Consider the following 19062-nt stretch of genomic DNA (forward strand, 5'->3'; position numbering starts at 1 on the left):
TCACCCTCTGGAGCACGGTGGTTCACGCACTTTGGGTGGCTGAGGTAGGCAGATCCTTGAGGCCAGGAATTCAAGACCAGCCTGGTCAACATGGCAAAACCCCATCTCTAATAAAAGTACAAAAATCACCGGGGCATGATGGCGCATGCCTGTAGTCCCAGCTATTGGAGTGGCTGAGGCACGAGAAGCACTTGAACCCGGGAGGTGGAGATCATGCCACTGCACTCCAGCCTGGGCGACAGAGGGAGACTCTGTCTCAAAAAAAAAAAAAAAAGTTATCCTTTTGAGAATCAGACTAACACCAGAATTTCCACTGGCAAAACTGGATACTAGAATTAATTACAGCAGTGCTATCAAGTTTCTGAAGAAAATGTTTTTTAACCTGGAGTTCTACACCCAAACTATCATTCAAGAGTGAGAGCAGCATAAAGACATTTTTGTATATGCAGTCACTCAGTTTACCTGTCATATGCTGTTAGGACAATATTTAAGAAAGTAATTCAAACAAAGGGGAACATCAGGTCCCAGATCAAATCCAGTCACCCCAGGATAGCCATGAAGGACTGTTCCAGCATGATCCTGTGTAGCAGACCCGGCAGAGAATCAGGTCTATGTTGCAGCAGAAGGGTCCAGGGGCTCTGAGAAGGGAGTGTGAGCCAAGATGAGATCCTGATTTAATGCGGGTATGGCTTGGGAGCTCAGAGAAGATTGAGGCTTGGATAAAGGTGAACGATATAAGAAAAAAGAAAGGCAATGAGAAAAGCCAAGGAAAGCAAGAGTCATGGTCCAAATGTGAAGTACATAAAGCAATTGATAGAACGTAAGAATAGCAAGTCTGTTTGACCTTAATGCTAAGAACAGTTTCCTTTGAGGCCAAGGGCTTCTGATACTGCTTCCAGACAGAAAAAGGAAAATCTAAATACAGTTTGGTTCAGCACTGAATAATAGTAATTTGGCTATGTAAAATAATAGATGACTGAATTGTGGTTAAAAGACAAAATGTGAGTGGTAATAGGTCCTGTAAGTGTAAAGGTATAGCTGGTAGATGGCAAGACATGGAGAAACTAACAGGAAAGTTTGGAAGGAAGAATCCAAGTGCTGATAGCTTTGTCTCAATAACTAGGGAATCAAGATTTTTGTCAAAAGTTGAAGGGAAAATAGAGGTTTAAATCTTCAAAACTCAGAGTAGCAAATAGAGGAACTAAATCTAGTTATTAAACATAGGATGGGAAGTGGCAAGCAGTTTGTTCTTTCCTTTTCATATTATGGGGCCAACAGTAATTGCCTAAAGCTGATAAATCAATACATATATAATAATCCAGAATTATGGAGAAGTAAATCCAGAATGAAAAGAGGTTTATCCAGAGTGTGGGGCTTAGGATGAGTTTGGAATCTGTTGCTTTCTACCATTAAGTCCTTTATTTTTGATTTCCTATCATTTGTACTTATTACTTAAGCAAAAAGTAAATCCTGAGTTTGAAAATGGGTTAAATGTAGAGGTGACACAATTGCCACAGTATTTCTACTTTCTAACTTTTTAGGTCTTAATTTGGACAAACTAAGAAGGCTGTGTTTTAAATTAAGCAATAATAGTGTTCTTGTTCTAATGGTGCAATATTTCATGTTTCCTCTGACTAGCTTGCATAGCTAGGGGCAGAATCTTTAATCCTTGAGGAAATGAATTACTGCCAAAGACAGTGAAGCAAAGCCGCCATTGTCCTTGGAGTTTTAAAAGTGTCCCAGTGTTCAGAACTTTTGAAGTATTTTTGCAAAAGTATACCAGCTCTCTTTGGGGGAGAACTTGAATATATGAAACGGGTGTGGCTTACTTGAAGAATTTTGAAATAACCTTGTGTTCATAGCATGATAGTGAGTCCTGAGTCTTTGTGTCCACAGCTCTGATTATACTCCAAAGATCTGAATTTATATCATATCCCCAGTTACTGTTAAACTTATATCGTTAGATTTTTACGTTCCATTTAAGAATTTCAATGTTTATTTCTTATCTTTAAAGATGATATTGTGGTTTATGAGTTTTGCCTTTTAAGTGTGGGTTTCTGATATGTTGAAATTCCAAGGCAGTTTTTATTTCAGTGCAGCTTTAAAATTCAGTGGAGGTCATTGTCCACTGGCCGGTTGTGAAATGATCTTAGTTCACACCCAGATTCTTGCCCTGTGTTTAGTTTTTCTTGCCTTGACTGGATATGGGAATAGACCTCTTAGGCTCTGCTCTGTTAATTTCCACCACTTCCCTACAAATGCCCTAACTCATATCCCTTGGTCCCTGTCACACTGAAGGTCGAATTGTCACATAGCTCTTACTTCCTTCATACGTACTGGGACGGTCAGTAATGAGTGCTGCCGCTGCCCTGGTCCTAGGAGTTGCTGCAAGCATCCTGGTGGTGCCCAGAGAGTACCTGCTTTTCACACTGAACCATCTAGGTGGCCTGGGTCCAGTTTTTGGCGTTTAAGGGCCTTGGAGGGAAAGGGAAGAAAGCTGGAATTTGAGCATAAATTGGATTTTGTGTGGGCTGAGGGGCTTCCTAGGTGTAGACTGTCCCTGCTGGACCTGTACCCACTGTGCTAGCTCAGGAGCCAACTGTGTTCTGAACAGCTTCGACCAGCACCCAGACCCTAAATGACCTAGATTAGGAAGTAGATAGGTTGTTCTCTGCTGTCATTGTTTGGACACAGCTCTATTTACCTTACTTATTGTTCCTGCTCCCCATAGCCTCAGCTAATGGGCTGTGTTCTCCTGCCTTTAAGGCTGGTTCCAGGCAGAATTTAAGAGCCTTTGCTTGTTTCCTGAACCAGGGAGTACAGCTTTACCTTGAAGATGAAGGCACCTCCAGTTGCAGAATGTGGTTGGGGTTACTGTGTTTCTCATCAAGGTGTAGCTTTACCTTACCTTTCGATGATGGGTTCTGCCACCTTATCGCAGTGGGTTGCAGGAGACCAGGTGCAACCGGAGCAGGGGCGCCCTCTGCTGCTGGGTGTCTGCTCTTCTTCCCACAGCCGCCCAGGGGATTTGTGAGGGGCAGTGGAACACCCCTGCTTCCTCCATCCCCTGCAGGACCACCCCACGTGGAGGAAGGACAGTGCCAGGACCATGTGCAGGCAAAGCCTGCCCAGAAGCAGTGCAACAGCTAAAGTTATTCTCCGTGGGTACGTTTCTCTTGTTGCTTGCAGGTCTCTTCTCGAATCTGTTGTCCTTTTCCCCCAAACCACCCTGCTGCCCCCATCCTTTCGTGTGGTCTGCTGTCATCTGCAGTAGCCACCGCATGTAAGACACGAAGACCTCTTCTGCAAGAGCTTGGTGTGGGCATTTGTGAAATTTTGTCACCACACCCCCTGTAACCAGCCAACAAATTCGAGTTAAATGCCTGTTCTTTGTCCCACACATATTAGTTACAGAGAGTGGAGAACAAGTAGCAGATAGTAGCTGGGGGAAGCCAACCCACTCTGAGGGACTGGGCATGTGAATGGGACAACATCCACAGCTTTTTTTAAACCACAGGACACCCAAAAGCAGCTGTACCCTGCAGGGCACGGCAGGCTGCAGAAGCCTGGGTCTCAGGGTCTCTGACCCTTTATCCTTTAGCGCTGCTGACCAGGCTGCCGATCCTCGACCCCTTCTTGTCACCCCATCGTGTGCTTCTCCCTTTCCTCTGGCTCTTTCCCTTGCAGCCTTTGCATGTGCTGTGCTCCTTACCTGGCCACCTCCAGCCCCACTGTCATCTCTTAGTGACATCCTCCCTTCCTCTCCAGCAGATGCTGGTGCCCACAGCACTCTGTTCCGTCCTCTCATTACCTCTAGCTCCCTGTGGTTTCATGACGTCATGACCTGTTCACGGATCAGGCTTCCCCAGGCCAGAGATTGAGGAGTGGGGGCAATTCCTTATTCATCCTAGGAGGCTCTTCATCAGTGTTTGTTGAGTGAATACGTGAACGAATGTGGGAATGGGGTAAACAGGAAATAAGCCCTGTGTCTGCCTTAGGTAGCTTGGGTGTGGGTGAGAAGAGGAAGTGGTTAGAGAAGACACACCGTTAAGACACTGGGACTCCTGTGCTACTTTTTCTAAGGCTTCTCTTTGCTGGTGGTTACCTTTACAGGAAATCTCTTACCCAGCCTTCACCCAAATGCAATAATGTTTTCCTTCCTTCCCTCTACTTATCTCTTATTATCTTAACTTTATCAACATTATCAACATACAGAACAGTTTTGATTGTGATGTTTTACTTGTGTAAGTTTTGCCCTTTCAACTAGGTTGTAAACTTGAAATCCTGGGTTTTACTTCCTAAGCAGCTTTGTAAAGAAATGGAGGCAACATTGCACCAAGGTAATTTTTGTCATGGCCACCCACTAGCTGTGAGATCTTGGGGGATGAGTAATGAAGCTCCTCAAGGTCTCTGTTTCTTTATCTGTAAAATTGGAGGACTGGTCTCTCTCAGGGGCTTCCAGTGTGAAAAAGTCCTGGGGTTCTGGGCCTCTGATTCTGGCACCCCACTTATCTCTTCCAGCGCCCACCACATGACTCCACCTCTGACATCTGCCAAGTACAGTAATTGAACACATTCACCTCATAGTCTGGGCCAGTTCACCTCCCAGGTACTTGTTTGTTGGTGTTCCTGGGATCAGGGACATCACTGGAATAGGTGTGGGGCAGACCTGTGGGGACCCTGTGGCCCCAACCTTGCCTCTGTCCTCTGTCAAGAAGGTTCAGGCACCAAGGACACTGCTCCAGTTCTGTGTGTCAGTTCTGTACCTTGGTGTGTGCTGTTTTGTTCCTTCAAATGTAGGGTGAGTTTGGAGGTGGAGGCTGACTCTGACTGTCCAGGGATCTGGGAGGAAGGACAGTGCTGGGGCTATATGTTCTCCATGAGCCACCCCTCCTTCTCTGTCCAGGCATCATCTAGCCCCCTTCCCTGCTTTCCTGCTTTCCAGGTACACTTGCCTCCCATGGCACCTGCTGCATGATAATGGTTTTTAAAAAAAATGTTGAATCCTTTATTGGAATGATTCCTTTATTGGAACCCAACAGGCAGGAAGGTAATAGACTATTTGGTTTGTATTTTCTTTCACTTGTTTTGCTTTTGCGTCTGAGATTTGTGGGTTTCTTGACGGCCAGGAGTGGCTTGTTTTCTGTTGTAAGAGGTTGTTGTTTGTACAGGTTCGTGTTTCCAGTCCTTTCCTCAGCTCCAGCCTTGTTTCCAAAACTCTCAGCCCTTGGTTTATCTCTGTCCAGTCAGGTGTGTGTTCTTTGTCTTTGTTTCTTGTCCTAGTTGTTCCATGAGTCAGCCAGGCCTCAAAGATTGTGTAAACCTATGGTGAGTAAAGCTGTTAGCAAAAGAGACCTAGCAACAAGGTCGTTGGGTCTCTAAAGAGCTGTCCCTAAAGAGCTGTCCAGCTGTGAGATGGTGAAATTTTAAGGACTGTGGATTTGGATTGGGGGCCTCCTTATAGGAGATAAAAACACGCGGTTGGAGAGAAGAAGGAATATTACAGTGCCTAGTACATAAGTGGAGCTACCCCAGTTGTCCCTGAATCCTTTGTGGGAGATTGATAGGATGAGAGAGGACGAACTCTTGTAAGGAAGTAAGAACTGACTTGGAAGAACAAAAATCAACTTGTACACCTCAAATATATCTGCTTTTTATTTGTCCATTCTACCCTAATAAAACTGGAGGTAAAAAAAGAATTGGAAAGAGGCCAAGGCTGCAAGTGAATAATTCAGTTGAGTTGTATCTTACTTACTGTTTAGGTTCTCCCAATCAGTGTATAAACTGAAAATCTAAGATACAGTCAGAATTACTCTCAAACTACCTCAGGAAGGCACAGTGTTAGAAACTGACATATTATTGCTTATTACATTTGGTGTGGCCATTTTTTCCTCCCATTGTCACAAGTATTTGGTTTCTTCTCTTGAGTTTCATATGATATCCCTGGCATCATAGGGGCTTAGAGGTTGTATTCTATGAAGAGGGTGTGTTTTAAACACCAGATCATATCCAGCAGGAAATGCTGATACCATCAGAGACAGGCCTCTTTTCCCCGTTTTGGTATCCCCTCTTTGGCCTCCCTGTGTAGTTGTGTTTGTGCGTTTTACGTGAACCAGCCATAGGAGTCTACGTTTGTTCTCACTCACTGCCTAAGCTGTGGAAGAATTAGTGGACTCTTAGACAGAGAATAATCCCATTATCTCCTAGTTCGGACTGATTTACATGTTAAATGTATATTAAATTCACATCTCCAAATTGTTTCTGTTTCATCAACAGGTTGCTCGTGGGGGCCCCGCGGGCAGAAGCGCTTCCACTGCAGAGAGCCAACAGAACTGGAGGGCTGTACAGCTGCGACATCACCGCCCGGGGGCCATGCACACGCATCGAATTTGATAACGATGGTGCGTTCCTGTCCCTCACTTAGCCTTCACTCCGGCAGCTTGCCCGTACTTTTTCCCTGAGGGAGGAGAGTGGGGACAAACATTTATTCTTGTAGAGAGGACCTCTTTCAATTGCATCAACCTTGACTGTTTTTTATTTGCCCTGAAAATACTTACTTTACTTTCTAAATCATACTGGGATGCCACGTGTTTTGCTGTTCCTCCTAACCATGGTTACTAAACCAATATGGTGTAGGGATGTTGCCACCTAGTGATGTGTTGAGATTCTGCAGGGGGTCGTGGAAAAACTGATTTCATAGCAATGAAGAGAATGAATGAGCGTATCTTGTATTCATCAGCCAAAAGTTCTCACATGCTGTTAAACTATTTGGGAGAAAGACAGTTTTAAATATCAGACCCCTTTGAAATGAGAGCTGGCTAACAGAGATAAAGTTTTCCCTACTGTCTCGTATAGAGACTTGTTTTGTTAAGGACTCTGGATAGGTAGAAGATACCATGAGGTAGGCATGTTGACATCCAGTGTACCTGGCTTCTTGTAGGTTGAGCAGAGCTATTAGTGTACTGAGAAGCTCTAGCCAAACCTCATTTGATATGCTCGGTCTAAGTAGATTTGCAGATTCGTGTTTATGTTCTTCTCTTGCTTCTTCATCTTTTAGAAATAACATTCGTTGGCCAGGCACGGTGGCTCACACCCGTAATCCTAGCATTTTGGGAGGCCGAGTTGGGTGGATCATTTGAGGTCAGGAGTTCAAGATCAACCTGGCCAACATGGTGAAACCCCGTCTATACTAAAAATACAAAAATTAGCTGGGTGTGGTGGTGCACGCCTGTAGTCCCAGCTACTTAGGAGGCTGAGGCATGAGAATTGCTTGAACCTGGGAGGCAGACGCTGCAGTGAGGCAGAATCGTGCCACTGCACTCCAGCCTGGGTGACAGAGCAAAATACATCTCAAAAAAAAAAAAAAAAAAAGAAAAAGAAATAACGTGTTCATTTATTAGAAAATAATGTGTGTTAATTTTAAGAAACTGGTAAAATACACCTATGAAGAATAAAAAACAAAATCCACTGACAATCTCAGTATATAGACTTATTTTTTAACATTTTGGCGTTTTTCCCTCTGGCTAAAGTTGTTTAGTTTCATATTTTTGTAATGATTCAAGATTAAAACTTGTATCTGTGTTACTGCTCATCCAGGAGTGCAAAAATTTGGATATAGGTCACACAGTGGGTTTAAATTGATACTGAAATGAGCACATGGTGGTGGTTGTGGTCCCCCTCTCTCTGACTAACAATAACTCGCCTGTTTGGCATTGATACATTGTCAGTTACAAGATCCTAAAGTAAATCTGAGTCTTTTTCTCCCATCTCCAGTAAAGAACATTTAATGCTGTTACATAAAAAAAATTGGGGAGTATATAGAGAAGTACCCATTTTTTTGTTAGTTTAGATGGTAGCTGGAGTTTTGAATACTAGATTTTACATTGTTGCCTTTAGAGATGTATTTTGGAGGGCTCCCTTAGTCTTACACTTTCACTTACCTTCTGCATTCAGGACCCTGGGTATCAAGAGAGGGCAAAGGGTATTGTTGGACAAAATAGGTGACTATATAGAGTTAAGTATTTTATGTTTCAAATTTTTGAAAGATTTTTACCAAAAACCACTTTTCTGTTTCCTTGAGATGACAAGTAATTTTTCTGGATTGAGTAACTGAATTTATCGAGTAGCTAGACTCAGAGTCAAGGCCATTTGGAAACAGTTGCTTGTATTTTTGTTCAGTGATGGTTTCTAGCATGTGCAGTCACTTGGAAGGCTAACTGTGCTCCTTTTTACAGCTGACCCCACGTCAGAAAGCAAGGAAGATCAGTGGATGGGGGTCACCGTCCAGAGCCAAGGTCCGGGGGGCAAGGTCGTGGTAAGTGTAGAGACACATGTTCATCCTATACTGTTGGACTGCTGGTTACATGGCAGCACCAGGCTTACAGCAGGGGACAAAGCAGGGAGCATACATTCTAGCGAACTTACTGCTTTAAAGCAGGAATGGATGTTAAGAAGAAATCAGGCTGGGTGTGGTGGCTAACGCCTGTAATCCCAACACTTTGTGAGGCTGAGGCGGGTGGATCACCTGAGGTCAGGGGTTTGAGACCAGCCTGACCAATATGATGAAACCCCATCTCTACTAAAAGTACAAAACTTAGTCGGGCATAGTGGCATGCGCCTATAATCCCAGCTACTTGGGAGACTGAAACAGGAGAATTGCTTGAACCTGGGAGGCGGAGGTTGCAAGAGTGAAACTCTGTCTCAAAAAAAAAAAAAAGAAGAAGAAGTAATCAAAGCCTTATTTCTCCTGTGATTCCTGATATACTTTGAAGCAATCACACAACCTACTTTTCTTTAGAACTTTCAGATTTGAATAACTTATTAAAGAACCTTTACTATATATTCCTAAAACTCTAGATGGTATTAAAAACAAAACAAAACTAGACATCATTTCTATCCTTGGAATTTTATAGCTTTATAGATAGTAAAAATATGGGCATGGTCTTGGAAAGTAATAACCAGGTAGTTTTAAACTCTTGTTACTTATTCTGAGTTTTTTCAAATAGAAGGGATAGCAAAGAAAAGAGGGTTTGTTAGGTGGATTGGGCTAGATGGTCATGGCAATGTCTTCCTGGTTGGAATATGATAATCTTTTTGTCTCCTTCAAAATCTGGTTGCTGTAATGAAATTTCTACAGAATTTTGAGGAAAAAACGTTAGTGAACATTGAGTTTTGATATTTGAGGAATGACACTTTTGGGAAATTGAGTCGATATTATATTTTTAGCCTGTGTTTACATGGAGGGTAGCCATTCATACCCTGTAGAAGTTATAGAGATTATTTCTGTCTCTTCTGGTCTTGTAATTCTCTCTGCCTTGTAAAAGTAGGCATATTTTGGGAAATAATCTCAGAGCTCAGGGTGTGAGTTAGGACTGAGTTCAAGGAAATAGTGTGGGGAAAAGGAAATGTTTTAGCTGTATTTGTTTGATCCCTATGAAAACAGGTCCATGATTTCTCTCCTCTAGAACATAATTACCCACTTTCACACTGATGTTCTCAAGGTTAATACAGCCACTAGAAGCCAATTTGAATTAAGAAAATGAAATAAGGTGTTTCCCTTTGTTTATGTGACAGGTAAATTTACAAATGAATTGCCTATGGATACAGATTGTCATTCAATACCTGGATTGGAGCATTATTCTCAGTGAGAATAAGACACATTCTAGTTTCTATATGCCTTGATAATGGTCTTCTTAGTGCCACTTTGGGGAATATTTGCTGGTCTGGGATCCAGTCCCAAGATGAGGACATGCTTAATCATCCTTTTTAGAATTAACCTCTGTATTGACCATTTTATCTATATGTAATTTTTTAAAAACAAGGTTTATAGACAAGAATGGGCTACTTTCTTCCATCTGCTTGCAGACATGTGCTCACCGATATGAAAAAAGGCAGCATGTTAATACGAAGCAGGAATCCCGAGACATCTTTGGGCGGTGTTATGTCCTGAGCCAGAATCTCAGGATTGAAGACGATATGGATGGGGGAGATTGGAGCTTTTGTGATGGGCGATTGAGAGGCCATGAGAAATTTGGCTCTTGCCAGCAAGGTGTAGCAGCTACTTTTACTAAAGACTTTCATTACATTGTATTTGGAGCCCCGGGTACTTACAACTGGAAAGGTATGACCTTTGTATTTATAGAAATAGAGATTAGAATGTCTCCCTAATTTCTGTAATATGATTTTGTACCATGATTTAGTACATTTTGAGCTAAAATGTGTTAGAAGACATTTGTATATTATGAAAGTTGGGTAGGCTATTAAAAATCTCTAAACAATATGATTTTTAAAAGCTAATAATAGTAGAATGTATGTTTTAGTGTTGACGTTCTTTTCTCCTCTACCAGTACTTTAATTCAGGTAGTTAACTTTTTGAAGTAGGAATATAATAATTAACATTAGTATTTTTTGCTGTTTTATATTTGTGTGGCTCATGAAGCTAGAAGTGTTAATTTTAAGTTAGTGATCTGAAAACTTAGGAGAATTAAATAATGGTATATATAAATAACAGTGTATTAACATGGACATTAATAACTGTATTAATATGGACATTTCTCTCTGTATATGTTATTTTCAAAGGCCATGCTTTGCTAATAATTCAGTAAAGTTAGAAGGGCAGATTACAGACAAATTGGGGAATTTTGAGGTATAATTTCAGATATGTGAGGAAAAGTTGTTTGATTATTGTGATGTGAGTAAATGGAGATGTGGAGAGGTAAAGAGGAAAATGGCCCACATTTTTTGACTATGTGAACCTGGTCAGTTCCTGCTAAGCAGTTTAAATTCTCTGAAGAAATTAAGCAGGCATAGAAAATGCTGTATCATAAAAGACAATTAACCTGTCATCCATGGTGAAGAGAACTGCAGCTGATTTGAAAATAAGCCATTTTTGAGAAATTTATTAATATAAGTCACATAACACTTTCACTCATCAGGGAGAACTTAGGAAAATGTTCCCCTTTCCATTCAAAAATGTGTTTTAATTCTGGTTCTAAATGAATTTTCAACACCGTTCTCTGTGTGCAATCTTCAAGGGTAATTTCCCTTTGCCCCCCACCTCACCCCAACAGGATCTTCATGTACAGTATTTCCCAGGTTATTTTGACCTAACTGAAATTACATGTTGAATTTAGTTTTATTTTAGCCTGAATAAATGCCATATACGGTAAAACAAAACACAAACATCCACCAATTATGTATATTTTAATTCACGGAAAATATGGTTTTCTTGCTTTATAAACCCTGACCTAAAATGTTGCCATTTAAAGTCATATAGTGATTTGGGCTTACTATATGAAATCTTATGTTTTAAATTACTAATTGTAAGAATATTTAGAAGATGAAATCTTGGTTAAAGTGATTGAAGAAAAGATCAATATGTCACTTTTACACTGCTGAAAAAGGACAACTTGAGGCGGGATTACAGAGAACGTAAAATATATGTATCAAGTTCATGTCATTTAAAAATTTGTTCTCTGTAGGTTTTGTTAACTAAGCAAACCTTCCATTTTTCATCTAGTTTCATGGCATTATAAAGACAGTTCATGAAAATGCATGGGACATTTTTTAATGACTCAAATTTCTTTCTCATAAAAATTTACGCAAACATACTTAACAACCATAAAAGTTATCTCTGTCCTTCCTTTTTTTCCTTCAAATTTTTTTTCCTGTAACTAGTGATAGCATGGGGGATGTTTATTAGGAACCATTTATTTTCTTTTGTTTCATCTTCATTTTTTGTTGTTGTTTTTACCATTTCATTCCTTTAGGGATTGTTCGTGTAGAGCAAAAGAATAACACTTTTTTTGACATGAACATCTATGAAGATGGGCCTTATGAAGTTGGTGGAGAGACTGAGCATGATGAAAGTCTCGTTCCTGTTCCTGCTAACAGTTACTTAGGTAGGAGCAGGCACAGATGGCTGCCTTTGCCCACCTTCTCAGATACTTTGTGTGAAACGCCCTCGCAGGGCCTACTGCCCCTGGACTTCTAGGCTGAGAAGAGGCCAGGTGGGGCCGGGACCTGTGGCCACTTTTGCTGCAACTTGATAAACTTGGTGATCTAGAGGCGTTATTAACCTGACCGATGCCTGGGATCCTTTCTTTCTGACCGGGGCTCCCTCAAAGGGGGGAAGAAACCTATTGTCACCTAAAATCGTCCGTCCTTCTTCCTGCTTGGAAGTCTGTCTCTTGAGCTAATGGCGGCCTCCGTAACCTGAAACAGTTTGTTCATGCAGCCATGAAAATGTGCATGGGTGTTCACAGTAAGCTGAGCTCTTTGTTCAGTGCCTCTTTCCAGAGATACTCTTAAGAACTGCATTTAATAAAGTTACTCTTAAGTGGCAAGTCAAGACCTCCAGGTCCTCCCTCTGTGATTGTGGTTCTCCGAGGATTGGCCCTGCTTCTGGATTGGGACCCCCATGTCACAGGGCCCCGCAGATGGATAAAAGCTTCCCAGTGGAGGTTGAGCAGGACTGCTAAAGCGGCTTTCAGGACACCCAGACTGTGTCTAAGGGCCAATTCCTTAACTCCTAAGGCTTGTTTGCATGACTAATGGATGTCCTAAGTTATTCATGTGCATTATGGTAATTACACAAAGCCTTTTAAAAGCTTTAATTCTTGGTATGAGTTGACATAAAGAATAATTACTGTGGATTTCTTGGAAAAAATATAAAAAACTTCTAAATAGTAACCTGTTTTTTAAAATAATGGAGAAATGTACCCAGATGTTAGGGTATTACTGGAACAATGGAAGGTAAAAAATGAAAAAACAGGTATAGATATATGAATAATTTCAAACAATGTGCTAGTAAACACGCATTAAGAAGTTGTTCAGGCCCGGCCTGGTGGCTCACACTTGTAATCCCAACACTTTGGGAGCCCGAGGTGGGCAGATTACTTGAGGCCAGGAGTTCAAGACCAGCCTGGCCAATTCAGCAAAACCACTTCTCTACTAAAAATACAAAAATATTAGCCAGGCATGGTGGTGCACATCTGTAGTCCCAGCTACTCAGGAGGCTGAGGTAGGAGAATCACTTGAACCTGCAAGGTTGAAGTTGCAGTAAGCTGTGATTGCACCGCTGCCCTCCAGTCTGGGCAACAGAGCAGGACCCTGCCTCAGAATGTTTTATTTAGGGATTACTTATGACAAAAATTAATTGTAATTACACTGGCCAAGAAACCAATACTTTGGTCTTTAAGATGGATGGCTGTGGATTTTATAAATGTGCTTGCTGTCAGAACATACGAAAATATGAAGCATTTTTTCTGAAATACATTTGCCACTTATAGAATGGATTCCCTCAAAAGTGAATGCCTGAGAAAGATATCAAACTCATATTGTTACATTTGGCTTGTCTGTGCTGTGTGTGAATCTGTCACTTCAAAAGATTGGAGGGTTTGGGGGAATAAAATGATCCGCTTGAGGTTTTGGAAGCTGGCAATGAGAGCAGCTTGACGGATGCAGTGGTGGCCTCCTCATCCAGCGAGAACAGCAGTGGCTGTCCTGCCTCTTACCAAGCATAATTACTTTTTCTTCAATTTCTTCCGTCCCGTGCATGCGTACAGGCTTGCTGTTTTTGACCAGCGTTTCCTATACAGATCCTGATCAGTTTGTTTATAAAACACGGCCTCCCCGGGAGCAGCCTGACACATTCCCTGATGTGATGATGAATAGCTACCTAGGTTTGTGACCTCTGCGATGACAAATAAATTGTCTTGGTTGTGGTCATTAACATTTTTTTTTTGATCCATACGGAGCATAAATCTTTTTATGTCCTATTTTGTTTCCATTGAAGCACACACAAAAAGCATGCCATGGTTGGGGCTCTGTGGCCAGATGGCTGGATTCCATATTGCCCTCTCTAATCTGGTGGCTCATGTTTTTTAATTCACTTCACAATTTGAGAACTGTAACGGTAGTGGCGAAGTTTTTCATAAGTAAAACCCAATAAAGAGGGTGAGCTTATATTATTCTGCATCTGCTTCACCTTTCTATATAAACATTTACTTAATTTGAACGGTTTTGATATGGGCACTTCTATTTGCTTTTCACCAGATCTCTTATTTTTGTAATCTGACATCCTACCTGATGCTTTATAATGGGAGTGTCCTAATGTTTTCTGCCCTCTGAACAAGTATATAGCTGATACCAATGACAACTTCCTCACCTCTGTTGTTTATACTAGGTTCTCAAATATCATGTATCATCAGTCATTGTTTTGTCTGCATGTTTGTGTCTGAGAACTAAGTTGGTCCAAAACAATGAAATGCTATCTATGGTGGTGATAGCATTTGTTTTTGTCTGATTACCAAAGAGATTGATGCCTCTTACCAAGCTTGATTACTTTTTCTTCAATTTTATTTTATTCCTGTAAAAATACTGGCCATTAAATTATAGCAGAACCCTATAATATGCAGTCAATTATGCTTCAAGTCAGGTTGTATTCTCTGTGTAAATGATGTAACATAACCAAATTATTCCTAGACAATTCAGTATCTAGCTTGATCTCCTTTTACCATAGTTCTAATATTAAAATCAGGTGCAAATTGATTCTTAAGATGTATGAATACTTCAAAATTCAAGTTATACATAAGTTTTTTTCATTGAAAGTCTTAATATCCATAGAAAGCAGTAAATTTGCTAGCCCCAGGACTTTGTCCTTGGGTCAAATCTGAACTCTGTCACTCATATTACAAATGTGATAGCTGGTGGGAAGGTCAGGAGGAGAGAGGGGTGGGAAGCCAGAGGAAGAGGTAATGATGGAGTTACCCATGTCATAGGCCTAAAATATATGGATTGATGTGAGGGGCTGTATATATTTTGTTTTTCTAGGTTTTTCTTTGGACTCAGGGAAAGGTATTGTTTCTAAAGATGAGATCACTTTTGTATCTGGTGCTCCCAGAGCCAATCACAGTGGAGCCGTGGTTTTGCTAAGGAGAGATATGAAGTCTGCACATCTCCTCCCTGAGCACATATTCGATGGAGAAGGTCTGGCCTCTTCATTTGGCTATGATGTGGCGGTGGTGGACCTCAACAAGGATGGGTGAGAATACCTCAGGTTATTTTATGCTGCAAATCATTGCTGCTTTGACTAGCTTCTGTAGGCCTTGAGAAGAGCCGTCCTTTCAGGTTGATTGATGTAAAGAATATTTTTACTGCCACATTTCTACCAACCCATCTTTATCATTTGTATGATGGCAGCAGACAGACATTCATCTCCTTCCCCCAGGGTATAGGATTATATTTTTGATTTTCAGTTTTTACTTGCATGTTGGGATTATGGGTCCATGAGAATTAAAATTTGAAAAAAATGAACTCAGAAAACACTTGCATGATTCTGTTCTGTGGCTTCATATGGGGCTGATGGAGCATCAACTCCTGTTGAAAATAGGGATTGGTGATAAAGTCAAAAACAGATCCATGGCTGTTGGTGCCAGTTGGGGTGGGGTAGAATAGTGAGGTGTTAATGGGAGTCCTGCTGCACTGTGGTTCTAACTTGAGGAACTTGCTTTGCGTTCTTACCCTTAGTATTTTTCTTGGGGCATTTTTTACAGGCTACCTTGGTTTTTAAAAAATGCTATAATTGAGTCATAAATTCTTGAGTTGAGGGCCTTTCTATTATATCTCTCTGTAACCTTAGTACCTAGACTGGTGTTGCTGGTATGTTAGCTGTTGGTTCATGGCTCTTTCCCCTCATTATGTTTTTAGGTGGCAAGATATAGTTATTGGAGCCCCACAGTATTTTGATAGAGATGGAGAAGTTGGAGGTGCAGTGTATGTCTACATGAACCAGCAAGGCAGATGGAATAATGTGAAGCCAATTCGTCTTAATGGAACCAAAGATTCTATGTTTGGCATTGCAGTAAAAAATATTGGAGATATTAATCAAGATGGCTACCCAGGTAGATAATAGATTATGAAATGGCTGTGATTATAGATAATTTGATTGTTTAAATAATAGCACTGCTGGGCACAGTGGCTCATGCCTATAATCCCAGAACTTTGGGAGGCCGAGGTGGGTGGATCACCTGAGGTCATGAGTTTGAGACCAGCCTGACCAACATGGGGAAACTAAAAATACAAATTAGCTGAGTGTGGTGGCACATGCCTGTAATACCAGCTACTCCCAGCTTTGGGAAGCTGAGGCAGGAGAATCGCTTGAACCTGGGGGACAGAGGTTGCGGTGAGCCAAGATTGCTCCATCGCACTCCAACCTGGGCAACAGGAGCGAAACTCCATCTCAAAAAAAAAAAAAAAAGGCAAACGAATAAATAATAGTGCTTATGTCATCTTACTTTAAAACATTGTACTGGAGTGTTTCTAAAGTGTTTCTTAAAATGTTAAAATGTCATGTTGTCAACAGATATTGCAGTTGGAGCTCCGTATGATGACATGGGAAAGGTTTTTATCTATCATGGATCTGCAAATGGAATAAATACCAAACCTACACAGGTAACCACATAACCTGGATTTCTACAGCTACAGTCTCAACTTTTTGCCCTGTAATAAAATATTTAGGTTTAAGTGACTTTTCACACAAATTTTATTTACAAATCCACAATAGTATAGATTTTTTAAAAATGTATTACTAGAAGATACCTTCAGAAAATATAAATGCAATTACTTGCTTGTTCTAATTGTAAAATTTCTTAGATATCTAAGTTAGGAATCAAAGTAATCCAAAGCAAAAGAATGTTATTCTACCCTGACGGCATAAAGAGAGGAGACATGATATATTCTCTTTAGTAGCATAGTAAATAGAGATGAAACTGGGCAAACAAAATAGATTACTGTAACTACATGGAGGACGTAGATACAAAAAATTAAAAATTTCTTTTGAGAAAAATAAGACTTGTAGGGAGGGTAGGGAGATTTGGTTTGAAATGGCCTGATTGACTTAATACAGTAAACAAGCTAATCAGAAATGGGGTCTTTTATGTTTTGAGAGACTGTGTAAATCAGATGACTTTTATGAAATTAAATGTATGAAGTGTTAGATCATGTAGATATTTATGACTCATATATAATTTCATATAATTTACTTATAAGTGAACTCTCAAATTCCAGTTCAAAAGAAACTTGTGTGTCTTTTTCAAAGCATAGTTAAGAAGCTTATGTTGCAAGCATAATGTCCATTTGGATGACCTCTGTATTTCAGGTTCTCAAGGGTAAATCACCTTATTTTGGATATTCAATTGCTGGAAACATGGACCTTGATCGAAATTCCTACCCTGATGTTGCTGTTGGTTCCCTCTCAGATTCAGTAACTATTTTCAGGTCTGTTATCTATGATTTTAGTGTTAAGCATGTTCTATAATCAGGTTACACTAAAATGTTGACCTTTTGGGTTGAAATTTGTCATACTTACACTTCAAAGGTTTATATGAATTGCAAAGCTATTTCTTTGTCTTTTGAAGGTAGTAAACAATGTAATAAAAACCTGTTTTCTAAAATCTTTTAAAGTATTTGAGGAAAACATAGATCCAATTTTGATGAAAAAACAAAACACATATAAAACGTGACAGTACAAAGAACATACAGAAGGAAATCCCCTATAATTCACCATACATTATTAAACTCCAAGATCTTGATTTCTATTTTTATTTTCTGTGATTGTACCATGTATATTTAACAAAATTAAGATCATAATTGTGCATAATTTTGTAACCTGCTTTTGTCTCTTTAGGATACATAGTGGACTTTTTCTATGTCACTGAGTACTTTTCCAAAAATGAAGTTAACAATTGTCTATGAGGCATCTTCTGACTGGTTCAGAGCTTATTTAACCAACTGCTGGGCTCTCACTGGATGGTTACGTTGCTTCACAATATTTTTTTTGCCCCCATGATATAAAAAGCTGTGGAAAACATTCTTTCTTTTGTTTATATCCTTGATTATTTCCTTATTATAAATTCCTGGATGTGAAATTGATATATGTGCTTCAAGACTTTTGATTCGGTTTCACCAAGATGACCTCCTGAAAGGGTGTGACATTTCCCATCAGTGGTGTTTGAGTCTCCCTTTAACCAGCGCTTTCATCACTGCTGGAAATCACCATTAAAAATTGGAGGGGTTTTTTTTGTTTGTTTTTTAATTTTCAAAAAGTAGCAGGTTCTTCTTCTTATTTTTTTTTAATTAATAGGCCGGGCACGGTGGCTCATGCCTGTGTTCCCAGCACTTTGGGAGGCTGAGGCAGGCGGATCCACAAGGTCAGGAGATCGAGACCATCCTGGCTAACACGGTGAAATCCTGTCTCTACTAAAAATACAAAAAATTGGGCACGGTGGTGGGCACCTGTAGTCCCAGCTACTCGGGAGGCTGAGGCAGGAGAATGGTGTGAACCTGGGAGGCGGAGCTTGCAGTGAGCCGAGATCGCACCAAAGCACTCCAACCTAGATAACAGAGCGAGACTCCGTCTCAACAACAACAAAAAAAGTTAATAATATAGAATTATAGAAAGTACAGTACATTATTCCCATCTTCCACAAAACTTTTGAGCATCTCTCTACTTTTAGGGTATCATCAAAAGGCTACACTGTAACTTCTGCTGTCTAATCTGGTTTTTATTTAATCTTGGGATATCTCTTCCTTGTCAATACAAAAGATGACCTAACTTTAGTCAGTTAAATGTTTGCCTCTGTCTATGTGTAATTGATATTTTAATATCCTTACTTTCGTGTCCTCATAAGTAGGCTGACTATCAACCCTGTACACTTGTTCCCTCTTTACTTGCAGATAGTATGAAAGTAAAATTCAACAACCCTTTGATAAGAATAGCATTAACCTCCCCTTATTTTACAAATGAGGAAACTGAGGCCCAGGACTTGCTTGAGCTTTTAAGTCTGGAGCCTGAGAGACAGAATGTAGCACCTAAATCTTCCCGACTTGAATCCTGGGCATTTTTTCTACTAAATTGTACTAACACTTTAGGGTAGTGTAAATAAACACCAATTTTAAACATGAGGCAGCCAAGCCAATAAGACTTATTTTCTATGTTAAAAGACATAGTTTTCATAATTCATGTATACTGTGCCCTCAAAATTGTGTGTTGTATGTTTAAAA

General features: G+C 40.3%; 1 protein-coding gene across 5 annotated transcripts in view; it reads left to right on the forward strand.

The window, feature by feature from the left end:
- ITGA6 (integrin subunit alpha 6) overlaps positions 1-19062 on the forward strand; it is a 79647-nt gene that overhangs the window by 32020 nt on the left and 28565 nt on the right. For 4 of the 5 annotated variants that reach the window (XM_074009459.1, XM_045367264.3, XM_005573492.5 and 1 more), the window contains exons 2-9: positions 6277-6401; positions 8235-8314; positions 9865-10120; positions 11769-11900; positions 14833-15043; positions 15709-15902; positions 16364-16452; positions 17159-17277. In XM_074009459.1, the coding sequence (XP_073865560.1) occupies positions 8270-8314; positions 9865-10120; positions 11769-11900; positions 14833-15043; positions 15709-15902; positions 16364-16452; positions 17159-17277 (1046 nt within the window). In that variant the 5' untranslated portion in view covers positions 6277-6401; positions 8235-8269. Of the gene's footprint in view, positions 1-6276; positions 6402-8234; positions 8315-9864; positions 10121-11768; positions 11901-13565; positions 13683-14832; positions 15044-15708; positions 15903-16363; positions 16453-17158; positions 17278-19062 lie in introns of all 5 variants that reach the window. The other variant, XM_074009460.1, reaches the window with a different exon arrangement.

The sequence above is a fragment of the Macaca fascicularis genome, chromosome 12 (genome assembly GCF_037993035.2).
Source record: "Macaca fascicularis isolate 582-1 chromosome 12, T2T-MFA8v1.1".
In the NCBI taxonomy this organism is placed as follows: Eukaryota; Metazoa; Chordata; class Mammalia; order Primates; family Cercopithecidae; genus Macaca; species Macaca fascicularis.